At 33.9% G+C, this 14,500-nt stretch overlaps 1 protein-coding gene across 1 annotated transcript; it reads left to right on the top strand.

Annotated features, from left to right (window-relative positions):
- Positions 1 to 7,776: 7,776 nt before the first annotated feature.
- On the top strand, positions 7,777 to 13,108 carry LOC145661995 (uncharacterized). Its single transcript, XM_081727334.1, has 2 exons — positions 7,777 to 7,854; positions 11,339 to 13,108. Exons 1-2 carry the CDS (start codon positions 7,807 to 7,809, stop codon positions 12,935 to 12,937), a joined length of 1,647 nt encoding a protein of 548 aa, XP_081583460.1. The 5' UTR covers positions 7,777 to 7,806; the 3' UTR covers positions 12,938 to 13,108.
- Positions 13,109 to 14,500: the final 1,392 nt, after the last annotated feature.

The raw sequence follows: 14,500 nt of genomic DNA, 5'->3' as shown, positions 1-14,500 counted from the left end.
TTGCAAGATGAGCGTTGGTTCAGTGGATGAGCGCTCAGCTCTGGTGTGAAGATGTTCCTAGCCTCCCCCAAAATATCCAAATGTATATATTGATTTATAAAAATGATTAATAAAACATTTAGTTTAGTATGCTAATTGTTTTCAGATTATATTATTTTACTGGCAATCAGTATTGTAAGCTGTCAGAATTGAGCATAAGAGGAAGGTTTTATTATTATTATTATTATTATTATTATTATTATTATTATTATTATTATTATTATTATTATTATTATTATTATTATTATTATTATTATTATTATTATTATTATTATTATTATTATTTGTAGAAGTAAAGGAACCGTTTCACCTCGAAATCCTTAATTACAATTTTATTAATGTAAAGAGAAATTCTAACTTATACAAGAGGATATTAATTATGCTATGTGCATATTTTTTTAGTTACTTGCTACAAAACTATTTATGCATGGACACCAAAACTTAAAAGCTCAGACTGTCTTTTTAACCAGATTTTACATATGGTAACAAATGAAACTTACATGAGCAAATGATACCCTCTCAACCGAAGTCCAAGGTTAGTCTTTTCACACATGGCCAAAAATTATGTTTCTTGATGTTCCTGTTGCCTCCGTTTCCACTTTCCTCTCTGCCAGCCTGAATCCCCTTTATATTACAAAATTTATTAGTCATTAATTTGAAATTAGATGCGTAACTTATCACTTTTGTAATCAAAAGTCCCATTAGATTTATTACTTTTGTCCCTTAGGACAAGTTATTATGAAAAAGGAAAAACATATTAATGGTTCCTCTTGATTACACTTTCAGGTCTTTTTCTTATAATTACACTTAAGCACCAAACCTTTGTAACAGATTGCCGTATCCATTTTTTTCCTTCTTTTCTCATAAAATCTTTGTTTGCAACACACTATAATACATTTCCGAGGAGTATCATGGCTTGGTGGTAGAGCGTTCATTTCTAGTGCGAGGTGTCCTTGGTTCTCTCCCCGGCAACAATATATAGATTTGTCCCTTGAGTTCTTCCGCTACCATTGACCAACGACGTTAGAGGGAGGCAAGGGCGCGAGCAACCCCAGTAATATCGTCCGCCCCAACGACTACTGTCAGACATGTTGTATTGTAATGTAGGCAAAGTAATATATAACTAATCCGCCAAAACTATCTTGGTCCCTCCGCTTATCTGCCTCAAAGAAATTAAAGCTCCTTCGTCACTGCTAATGACATTATGTCATACCATAGGGAGGCAGGAGTGCATCAGTATATTTAATACTGATACTTGTGGATCACTACATTTTTTTCTTTCGGTTATGTTGAAAATACAAGTACAATGAAAACGAAACATTCACCCTACAAGTGGCATATTAGTAATGGCACTTAAGTGTTCTTTCATATAGACGTAAGTTCTATTGTTCATATACTGTAATCAACAGATTACACAACTGAAAATATTTTTTTAAAAATTAGTATGTTGACTGTTTCTTACTATTTCACATGCAAAACATACAAAATGAAATGAAATCTTTAAGTTTTACGTCCCACGATTATGCAGGCTAGGCTGAAGGAGACGGTGATGATGAGAAATGAATGAAATGGTGGAATGAAGAAAGTGGGAGGAAACAGGAGAACCCCGAGAAAACCCATGCACACTGTCTTTGTTCACTACAAAGCTCGCTTGGTGGGGATCGTGGGGTTCGAGTTGGGATCGAACTAAGAACCATACCACTGAGTCACAGGGCTCCCCACACAAAAGATGGTTTTATTTTTTTTTTTTCAAATTTCTGTTTTAGTGATAAGATGTTCAAGAATGAATCATTAATTTACTTTCCAGACTAATGGCCTATTTTACGGCCCAGAGTTGAGCAAAATTTGATTTTTTTTTGATCTTAGCGTCTCTTTCAGCACCGAGGTTATATAAGGGTAGACCTACAGATTAACGTGGTATCCGAACCACATAAGCTTACACTAGAATCGAATCCACACTGAAGAGCGTACACGTGAGCTTAGTCACGAGGAAGCTCGAAATGGCTGAAAGAAATGACACATTTGATATCACATATGGGGAAAAGGATAGTTTATGGGTATAACAGCTACCATTATTACAGAGACATCAGAAGAACGATTGAAAATTGTCGGAGAAAAGATTATACTATATGAATACATAAAATATTTTTACATAAAAATTGTACACTGGCATGCAATTATATTCTATTAAAAATAAGAAAAGTTGTTATTATTTTATTTTTGCATTAGCATCAGCTTGTAATAAGCAATTGTATATTTTTGATTTCAATTTAAAAAATAAAAAGAAAGCAAAGTTTGACGCTCCATTTTAGTCCACACTATACGATTTTTACGTAATTTTACATGATATTAATTTCAGTGTCATATATCATTGTTTAAATTAGAGCAATAATTAAACAAGAAATACGATTGATATTAAAATTTTAAAACTGGATATTATTATTATTATTATTATTATTATTATTATTATTATTATTATTAATAATAATAATAATAATAATAATAATAATTGCTTTAGTAGGCTTTATGTTATTATTATCACTTTATTTCTACCGATTACTTCATTATTAGGAGGCCAGGCTGGCTCAATGGTAGAGCATTTATCTCCAATGCATTGAGTCTCTGGTTCAATCTCTGCTCGTGTCATGTGGGCGAATACCATGCAAGTGTTTTTTTCTCAGAGATCTTCCGTTTCCTTTCACTTTCTTCATTCTACGCTTATTCAATCATGTTTATTTCATTATCATCCACATCTTGCATTCATCATCGTCTCTTTTAGCCTTTGTGAATATTAATAATTTGTTCGGCTATATGAGCAATGGAAATAGGATTAATTCCATAGTAATAGTGATTCTGCTCTCATTTCGGCTATATGAGAAGTTAGTTATTTGTTTCAACTCTGATACCATATAAAAAGTGGAACCCGAACCATCGCATTGCGTTGAAAGCTCTCCCGTCAGAAATCGAACCCAAGACTATGTGTGCACCAAAGGCAAGTGCGTTAACCACTTCACTCATAGAGATCGACTAGTTTATTTATATATCTCTTTAAAAACATAAAAATAGATAATTGCTTGCGTATAAAGCTTTCTTATACATCAATTTTGATTCTTTCGGTTGATTTATTCATTTTGGTGAAACCACAGAAAATCAATAACGTACATATCTGAAGATCTGAAGGAAATATAAGACATTGATTTCCAATGGACGGGTAGACATATATGTTAGACAGGAAGGTTGTGAAAGAGCGACAGTTCGATGATTGCTAAAGGAAGGTACGCTGAAAATGGAGATAGTCTTGAGATAAGCAGACGACGAAGGGGGAAAGGACCACTCAAATAGATTGACAGGGTGAACGGAAAAGACAAGAGGGGTAGAAGTAGTGGGTAGAATGCAAGGAAGACACATGGGGTTCCATAGGGGTCGTGGCTTTCACCCTCTTCTTTTACTAGTCTCCCCTTGCACTTGCCAATTTTGTGGTTTTGCATATCAATATTCAAGTAGGATATCCATCTCATTCAATTAGTGTCGAATACTTCAAAACATTCCTTTCATTCTTTTAGACATTAAAAAAGGTAGTAGGGATGGTGGGAAGTGAGGGTCTGAGGACCTGCAGAAGACATTTTTTTTTCATCTTGGAATGCAATTGACAAATGATCAGCATGTCACTCAATATAGATAAAAGAGAACATTGTATTCGATTATGTAGTTCTATGCAAACATTTCTACCTTTGCATTGTTAAAGTGTACTTCCCATTCTGATTTGCCTAGTTGACCAACAGGAACTATGACGTGAAGATCTACCTTATTCTTCAATTCTGCAGGAATAGAAGTACGAGTCAGCCACATTACTCTCTTAGTCACTTAGAAACAAGAGTAGAGTAAAAATTAAACCTAGCCTCAACGAAGATCGAACCCGGGAAGTCAGGTTGGGATGTAGATGCCTAACCAATTTTTCTTTATAAAATTCGAACAATCGGGACACTTCTTTCTATCTATATATATGAAAATAAAAGTGACTTAATAACTCTTGAACTAACCAACCGATTTCGATTAAATTTTCAACATCGATGACGTTGGAGCGTGGGATGGTTTTTGTCATTTCACTTTGATGGTGCAACTTAGGAGAAAGGGAGGGCGGATATATAAAAAGTGATTGAAAATGACCGATATTACGTAGTGTCGACTCCATAGTTTTCGGGTTCAGTGAGATGAACAGTGACACTTCCAATGCCGTTTAAATCAAATTCACGCATCTTGGGAAAGGGAAGGGGTGATATATAAAAATGATCGAAAAGACCGATATTAGTGTCGAATCCATAGTTTTTGTAGTCGCTGTGTCGAACAGTAACATTTTCGATGCCGTTTAAATTCAAATTTTCGTCCCCATTAGTATACCTAAGGGGGATGATGACATCTAAAAGAAAGGAGAATTGAAAGTGACCGATATTAGTGTCGAATTCATAGTTTTTTGGGGTCTCTAAGTTAATTCATTACAGTTTTTTTGTTAGCCATTTGTGTCTAAAATGAAACAAATATTGATCTCCGTATGTAAAAAACGGGCATTCTGCTATTATTTTCTTAATTAAGGGTTTCACTAAGCTGACTCACACATTTTGGAATTTTGGTGAATAATTTGAAGATCATGCAGAAGCTATTTAGAAAGTGAGCCAGAAATTATTTTTAAATTTTGATTACATGAACCGTTAAATGTTTTCATGGCCATTGTGTATAGTGTTTGTATACCTAACAAGTATGACATCTTTAACTGGATACACAATTAAGAAGAAAACATGAGTGTGAGCTTATCGAACACCTTGATCTTATCTAATATTCTACCTTATTATACTACAACAGAGACACGAATATAGAAACTTCTAGGAAAGTTAAAAACACGCATGTTCATCAGTGCAACTCGAACCCAAAATCGAATGCTCCTCATGATCCGAACCCAAACCTCATACACGACTCAGCTATTGCCACTTGCTCACTGTCAAAACAAATAAGTGTAAAAGTTTTTTCAGGTCAGCAATCTTGAGTGATGTTTTTCTCATTAATACCAGGCAAATACCGGAATGGCACCTAACATGCAGGTCCAAGGCAGTTTCCTTCCTTCCCCAACCCTTTCTTCCTTCCCTTTCTTCGGATAGTGTGATCACCGAGGGACGCGATCCCTCAGTCATGGCAGGCTAACACGGAGATTTATGTCGAAAGTCTATAAATCGAATTCGTAATCTGTTCATTGTCAACTCTCTATGTTAATACCGTAGGTTCATAGACCAATACCAATAAATATTATCATATTGAAATACTGATCTAATAATCAGTGTCGGCTCTTCAGAGAAGGCAGATCAGTAAAAATTTGAAATTTATCGCTATAAGCTAAGGGAAGAAATCTTATTTAATGTATTAATACTTATATATAGCTTTCTGAGGCTGAATGAAGCTTTCTTTTATTGTTACAAGGTAAGAGAAGAAAGTTTATCTAATGTATTAATTCTTATATATAGTTTTCTGAGGTTGTATGAAACTTTCTTTTTTAGTTACAAGCTAAGGGAAAAAGCTTACCTAATGTGCTAATTCTTATATATAGCTTTCTGAGACTGAATGAAGCTGTGTTTTATTGCTACAAGCTAAGGGAAAAAAGCTTACCTAATATACTAATTCTTATATATATATATATATATATATATATATATATATATATATATATATATATATATATATATATATATATATATATATATATATATATATATATAGATAGATAGATAGATAGATAGATATAGATAGATAGATAGATAGATAGTAGGTATATATTCTAATATACTAATGTACTAATTTTTATACATAGCTTTCTGAGGCTGTATGAAGCTTTCTTTTATTGTTACAAGCTAAGAGAAGAAAGTTTATCTAATGTATTAACTCTCATATATAGTTTTCTGAGGCTGAATTAAGCTTCCGTTTATAGCTACATGCTAAGGGAGAAAAGCTTACCTAAGGTACTAATTCTTGTACTGTATAGGGCTTGCCGAAATCGTATGAATCTTTCTTCTCTTAATTTCTAACGACGAAATGTAAATTTTTACCGTTGTAATTTCCCTCAAGAGAGCTGCCACTGCTAAAATTAAAGATAAACAAAATGAAAGAGTTCAAATAAATAAACAACTTTCATACAGAGATTATGAGTTCGATTCACTTTGTAGCCTTACCTGATAGTTCACTTTACACAGTTTCCCTCGGATTCAGATAATTAAGACACGAACTGTACCTTTCAAAATACAACATATTCCAAACTTTGTTCTAATTTCTCATTATTCTCATTAATTCTAATTTCTCATTATCATGCTTCAGTTGTAAGAGAGTCTCAAATCATTTTATTTGGAACTTTGATTGGAGTTAATAAATAATTCGTCTTGAAATCTCATATTTATTCTTGAGAGAACGGGCCCCTATCGAGGGAAAGGAGCTTATGGAACCTCCTGAAATTTCTTTGGACATAAGTATTGGTATTAAAATGCTAATTGACATATGATTAGATCAGTGGTTCTCAACCTTTTTTGACTTACGACAGATTTTACTGAACATCCAGGGCATCGCGACACACTTGTTTGATATTTTTATTATAAATAATAATAATAATAATAATAATAATAATAATAATAGTAAAACCAATTAGTATTTTTATAATGACACTTATACCACTGAGCATTATTGCTACCGCTGGAGGTGTTGACTGCGAGTATGCCTCGATTTTAACTAATTATTATTACATTCTTGAAGATTTTTAAATACTAAAATTTCGCGACACACCTTAGAGGACAGCGTGATACACTAGTGTGTCGCGACATATCGGTTGATAACACTGGATTAGATTATGAACTGAATTTTCTTCTTGCCAAATGTTATACAGTAAACTGGCACCTCTTCTTAGGCCCTCCAAGCTCAACGATAGAGCGATCATCTCTGGTGCGAGAGGCTCCTGGTTCAATCACAACAAATGTGAATTTGTGTTAAAAATGTTCAATCCGTGAGTTTTCTCAAAGTTTTGGCACTTCTTCGTACATTTACTTTCCACTATTGTTCACTCTTACTAATCCAAGGACACAACCATGGGACGTAAAATTTAAAATTTAATTCTCATTTTTTTTTTTTTTTTTTTTTTTTTTGTAATTTTATGTTTTCTTTTTACCTTGCTGCTTTCTGTACGAGAGTTCGTACAGAAAACATAGCTGAAAATACTATACTTTGAATGAATATCCGAGTAATAGTTAGCACATCACATGCTTTCTGGCAGAAGCTTTGTTCATGACTTCTTTTTGGAAGATAAATTTCGTAGTACCGGTATTCATAAAATGAACAACTATACAAGTATAACAAGATCCATAAATTAGGAACCTTGCGCAACATTTCTTTATTGTTTCCCGATTGATATGTGAATACGCATGTTAGTGCGATATCGTTCGAATTTCATCAAAACGTCATTTCCTCTAACTGTCTTAAAATATACCAGACATGTGCGATTACTTTTATACTTTGGCAGAAAATTGACATTTCAATAGGGCCTCATGTGTGTATCTTATGTATGGATTCAATGGAGACAGAAATTAATAGAGGATTTGCGTATAATACCAACAATAAATGAATGAATAAAGGAAAAAAAATCAGATGAAGCAAATGAAGGCATGGCAAGTTGTATAAATAGAACAGATCCCACTTCATTCCTCACGATCTTGGGGATTGAGCTAACGATTACACAGCGAGTTCATGATGGCTTCTTCGAGGATTTTTGCGGCATTGCTATGCATTGTCATGGTAAGTTGGTTGTTGTACATGTTTTTAAGTTGCAGATAACAATACATTTACTAAATTAATAGCAAGATGGACAATATAATGATAAGTAATGTTAGTGATTTATATAATTTTTAGTATGATCAAAGAATCCAGGGGGGTTTAGTGGGGCCGGCCCCCCTAAATTTTTCGCGGTAGGCTTGCAAATGAACTATAATATGATGATGAACTATAATATGATCGGATCGGGTCCCCCTAATTTCAGCCGCCCCCCCCCTTCAATTTTGGGATGGCTACCGGCCTGAAAGAATATACCGTATATTGAACACCTACCAATGGCGACACTTAAGGGAAATCATATATGTGAAAAATTAATATACTACCGCTACGAGCAAAGGGAAGAAAGCCCACCTAAAGTATTTATTCTTCCATATACTTTTTTGAAGTTGAATGAGGCCTTTCTCCATACTTTGTAGCTATTCATTTTTATAAATTATAGCCTATGTGATTTCCCTTAGGAGTCACCACTGCGAACCACATTTTATGAGCAAAATATACTTTTGCAAATATGGACAATATGTAAAATTTAACTTACTGATTCCACGCTAGCTAATTCAAAATTCTAATTTAAGTAATAAGCAAATGCCGTTTCAAAGAACTAAATTTCCATCGAATGAATTAAAAAATTGTCATGATTTTTAAGAAAAAATTCATGTCACTGTTACGATTTTTTTTTTTTTTTTTTGATCAAAAGATCCAATATATTTCAGGCAAAAATGTTCTTGTAGGCCTTATTCTGGAGAACTACATATAGTGTAGCCAAACTTAAACTATCACTTAACTCAGTGTGATGTGCTCATGCCGTAAAAAGCACGAAAACTCGACTTAGGGGTCGTTCAAAAATTTTGTTATTCAAAAACTAATTACTGACGAAGATCGCAATTCTTTCATGCCTTTTCTTGGCCATTCCTAAAATTCTTGCCCAACATCACAATCTTTTGATCCATTTTTTCTGAATCAGTCCTAAAATTCTTGTTCTATTTCTCAAACAATTTTATTACTGTTTCAGATTTTCTTTTATTGGTTAATTCACAGCAAAGTAGTTCTGTGTAAGTCAGTGGTAGCCAAATGCTGGCTCGGAAATAAAAGTGAAAAAAAAAGAAAGAAAGAAAAAGGAATGATTTGTTCCTTTTTTTGACTCTATGCATACTCTCAACAGTGACCACCTAATACATCTGAATTGAGACATGGAGTTTAATTGTGAAAGATTTTATTTGACCTTTTGCTTACCAAGCCCACATTGCAAGGGCTTGATTAAGATTTTTTTTTTAAAGTCACTCATATAGATTTTTTTCAAATATTCCTAACTAAAACACCAATTAACTTGGAAACATAAAAACTAAGATACGCAGAAAAGAACAAATATTCAGAAATTCAACTAACCATCGGTTCAGGAGAGGTGGGAGAAAAATAGATCCCTAAGTGTGTTTCTTATTTGTTCTTGCTCGCAGAGCGTTACAAATTGAACATGAATGTTCTAAATGAGCTCAATTTTGACATATATTTGCAGCACTGTTCAGTGTACTACAATGGTAAAGAAATGGTTATTCCATCATGTATTCTATCAAAAATTCTTAATGGCATATTAATTTATTTAATTAGTTCTCTCAACTAAGTAAATTCTTAATTTTAAAGAAGTCAGTTTGTGAGTCACGTTGATTCTAATAATAAGCAGTCACGCTAAGAAATGTCGCTACCTGCGCTGTCACCCTCTTGCCTGACGATAATAGATGTCACTATCTGCGCTCACTAAGGAGTGTTGTTAAACTCTGCAGGAGATTTGACACTATATTTGCTGGCTTATAATAATAATAATAATAATAATAATAATAATAATAATAATAATAATAATAATAATAATAATAATAATAATAATAATAGCTTTATGTAGTAATAAGAACAGCAGTACATAAAGTTACATTGAAGAAAGAACTACGGTCAAACGAAAAAGGATAACAATGCTGAAGAAAAAAAGGGGTTGATTTAACATACCTCGGGTTAGCATCAATTTTTTGCCGTTCTTTTACCGTTGTCTTCAGCAGTCAACTGATACTGGAGCTAAGTTCAGCCAGCTTCTTTGTATGTTAAGGAAAGTCTTAAACACAATAAAGAGCACATGAAAGTACACACTGGCGCAAATCCCGGGGATAAGAGGCACATGTGCCCCTCAAGCTTGGAACCGGAGGACTGTTCCCCCAATAATCCAATTTGAAATGTGTTATATTTTAGGAGGGGGGGGGAAATGTGATGATTTGTGTGCGACTACCACTTCATCTACATTGCCGGATATATAATATACAAGAGGTAGACCTCAGAAATTAGATTTATCTTCCGTAATGTGAGTTCCACTCCAGCGTAAGCCTCAAATCTACCCTCCTCCCAATGTTGGAGACAACTCTGTTTTCCTGATCCTCCACATCACTGTTTTTTTTTTTTTTTTTTTTTTTTAAGTATAGACCTGTTAAAAGTTAGACAAAATGTTATTTTAGTGAATTGAAGAACTACAGACAACATTTTAGAATATTAGACAATTAAATTTAAAAGGATAGTCAAACTATTAGTTAGATAGTGACCCTACTAGCTACTAAAACATTGCATTTACAGAAGAGAAATGTTATACACAATGATAGTGTAGGGCGTGTTATGGCATTACGGAAGTATTGCAGGAATAGATAGCTCCTTTTAGACTGGTCATGCAATAATAAATTTTGTAACCAATATATTGACGAACATACTGTACAAGTGATTTATTGTATGGATATGTACACAATGGATTTTAATAATTAATATTCATTTTAAATCAACAACATTCTCAGAAATAGGCATATATATAGTGATAAATTAGGTAGAAATTGATTTGCCCCTGTCGATAGAGTCACTGTTATGACACACTGTCTGCGCAATAGTAACTACAGAAGTAAATTTTTTATCAAATTGAAAATATTATAGTAATAGTTGATATCAAGACCCACTCAACATACTGACTTTTATAGTTAGAGTGATGACAGTTCCAATGTTCGTTTCATTAACCCTACTTTCTTCATGTTACTTTCATTACTGCCATGTTTATGCGACAAATATAATTAACGAACATTAAAATTAATATCAAACATCGGGATATCAACAACCTCACACATACTAAATTGTTGTAGTGCTTGGATTTCTGCTGAACACTTTAGCTTACAATTTGTCATGAATTTACTTCATAATGTCAGTGTTATTGACAGTTACGTACACGATGCGTCATGGTAGTGACTCTAACTTTAATTGCTTCTATATTGTAAATGAAGCTTTGGGTTTTTCAGTGTTATCTTGCCTACAAAATGCAATTTACATATTAAGATAAACAATTATATATATATATATATATATATATATATATATATATATATATATATATATATATATATATATATATGAAACTGACAAGGTAACATATACTTTGCAGGTTTCTGGTGCCATGGCAAAGTCCGTTAGGCAAGCAGATACTACGCAATCACAAGATCAACAGCAAAGCACCCAGGAACAGAGTGGAAGTAATCCTAGCCTTCCAAACATTCCCAATATTCCAGATATATCGTCTTTAATACAAAATGGTTCACAAGGTCTGCCCAACCTTCCAGATCTAAGCGGAATTGGAAATGTTATTCAAGATCTGATTCAGAATCAGATTAACGCCACCATGCAATCTGTACAGTCACTGCCTCAAATCCCCTTGTCGTACCTAGGACCAATTAGACCTTATTTCCAAGCTGCATCTCGTATTCCAGGCATCTTTAGTGGAGCATTCCAGAGGAACCAAAGACAAGCTGAAGAACAACAACAGAATCAAACCTCTCAGCAGACTATTGGAAGCAGTATCAATCTTCCCAACATCCCAGATATTTCATCTTTGATACAAAATAGTTCACAAGGTCTACCTAGCCTTCCAGATCTAAGCGGAATTGGAAATGTTATTCAAGATCTGATTCAGAATCAGATTAACGCCACCATGCAATCTGTACAGTCACTGCCTCAAATCCCCTTGTCGTACCTAGGACCAATTAGACCTCATTTCCAAGCTGCATCTCGTATTCCAGGCATCTTTAGTGGAGCATTCCAGAGGAACCAAAGACAAGCTGAAGAACAGCAACAGAATCAAACCTCTCAGCAGACTATTGGAGGCAGTATCAATCTTCCCAACATCCCAGATATTTCATCTTTGATACAAAATAGTTCACAAGGTCTACCTAGCCTTCCAGATCTAAGCGGAATTGGAAATGTTATTCAAGATCTGATTCAGAATCAGATTAACGCCACCATGCAATCTGTACAGTCACTGCCTCAAATCCCCTTGTCGTACCTAGGACCAATTAGACCTTATTTCCAAGCTGCATCTCGTATTCCAGGCATCTTTAGTGGAGCATTCCAGAGGAACCAAAGACAAGCTGAAGAACAACAACAGAATCAAACCTCTCAGCAGACTATTGGAAGCAGTATCAATCTTCCCAACATCCCAGATATTTCATCTTTGATACAAAATAGTTCACAAGGTCTACCTAGCCTTCCAGATTTAAGCGGAATTGGAAATGTTATTCAAGATCTGATTCAGAATCAGATTAACGCCACCATGCAATCTGTACAGTCACTGCCTCAAATCCCCTTGTCGTACCTAGGACCAATTAGACCTTATTTCCAAGCTGCATCTCGTATTCCAGGCATCTTTAGTGGAGCATTCCAGAGGAACCAAAGACAAGCTGAAGAACAGCAACAGAATCAAACCTCTCAGCAGACTATTGGAGGCAGTATCAATCTTCCCAACATCCCAGATATTTCATCTTTAATACAAAATAACACACAAAATCTGCCTAGCCTTCCAGATCTTAGCGGAATTGGAAATGTTATCCAAGGTTTGATTCAGAATCAAATTAACGCCACAATGCAATCTCTGCAGTCATTACCTCAAATTCCCTTATCGTACCTGAAACCTATTACTCCTTATTTCCAAGCTGCATCTCGTATTCCAGGGATCTTCAGTGGTGCATTTCAATCTAACAATAATAATTAGTTCTCTATGAATATTGTATGAAATCTCATCTTGCGATATATCGTGAATAATTATTCCATCAAAATAATAAAATGTTGTTACTTTGTTGTCTCTTGTCGTTTTGTACAAATCTAATTATGTAATATCATATCTGAAATTGTATGTATCACTTAAGCCCGGATATTTGTTACATTCACCTTGTAACAGTTACTTATGAGATTGTGAAATAAATGTATATTGTTTACGAAAAATATTTCTCTCTATTATTACGAAGGTTTTACGCACCTGCTTAACTGTCCTTAATAAATTCAATGATTATTGACTCCCTTGAGATGCAAGTGTTCATGAATTATATTTTCTTCTGCATTACATAATTCTATCGACGTGAATTCATGTAACAGCTCCATACCTCCGAGATAAGAAATCTAATTTGATTGATGCTTTCATGAAGTTTGAGAATACAGAGAATTTTTAAAGGTATATTTTTAAATTAAATTAGTGTAACCAGTGAATTTACTTCTGTGAGGGGTCCAAATTCAATATGAGGAAAAATTATATTACATTTTGTAAAATTATTCCTAAAGTTAGACAAATTTACCAAAAAGTCGGGATTTTGGGGGTGAAGATCCCCAAGATCTATCCCCTGTTTACGTACTTGAGTGTGTAGACTAATGTTGAAGAATGTTTCTTGCGTTATGAAACTCTACTATCTCCTCATGTAGCAGGCAGGGTGATTCAAACCGGGCCCGAAGTCATTGTCTTAAAAAGGTTATCATTACCTGGGTATAATAAGGTATATTATTGACTATAGAGAGAAGAGGATAAATTTTCATTCAGTTCCTCCAGCACTTTCTTCCAGTTGCGTCCATTGGATTTGAAAGTTATATTGCATTTACCAAGTTTAATACTGTAAAATAGTCTAAAATATGCACCATGGTTTTGAGTAATTTATTTCACCTGCAATGAAACTACGAAAATCTCCTATGAGCGATGTTATAGATCAGCTGTTAGGACAATTCCACAGAGATGCCACTTCTTCAAAGGAGGTAATCAATTAGAAAGGGATTCCCGACAATTTTATTATCTTTACCTACATAGTAAAAAGACATTATTATTATTATTATTATTATTATTATTATTATTATTATTATTATTATTATTATTATTATTATTATTATTATTATTATTATTATTATTATTATTATAGTTCTTAAATATGCTTTGCATCCTCGTCATCAACCAAAACCCAAAGTAAGAGACATATACTACTTTTGGATCAAATACTAATGACCATAGACCAGATACGGTAACAGGTACTAAGAAAGGATTTTTACACATGGAATCTGTATCACAAGAACAGGTTCCAAGTCCTCTCTCAACATAATATTCAAACCGAAAATAATTGGTTTTCGGATTCCACGTTGATCAACATAGAAGAAAAATGGTAATAAACAACGAGAATGAATGTAATGAAATGCATATCAAACAGGAAAGTGGAAGACTTCCTGACGACGATCATGATAACCGATCGCTAAGAAATCGAACCCAAAGAGCTATGAGGATTATAGAACTACTAGTCTCATG

The sequence above is a fragment of the Thermobia domestica genome, chromosome 10, assembly GCF_964235325.1.
Source record: "Thermobia domestica chromosome 10, izTheDome1.hap1.1, whole genome shotgun sequence".
NCBI lineage: Eukaryota > Metazoa > Arthropoda > Insecta > Zygentoma > Lepismatidae > Thermobia > Thermobia domestica.
The sequence above is the reverse complement of the archived record's forward strand: the minus strand, read 5'-3'. Positions and strand labels throughout refer to the sequence as shown.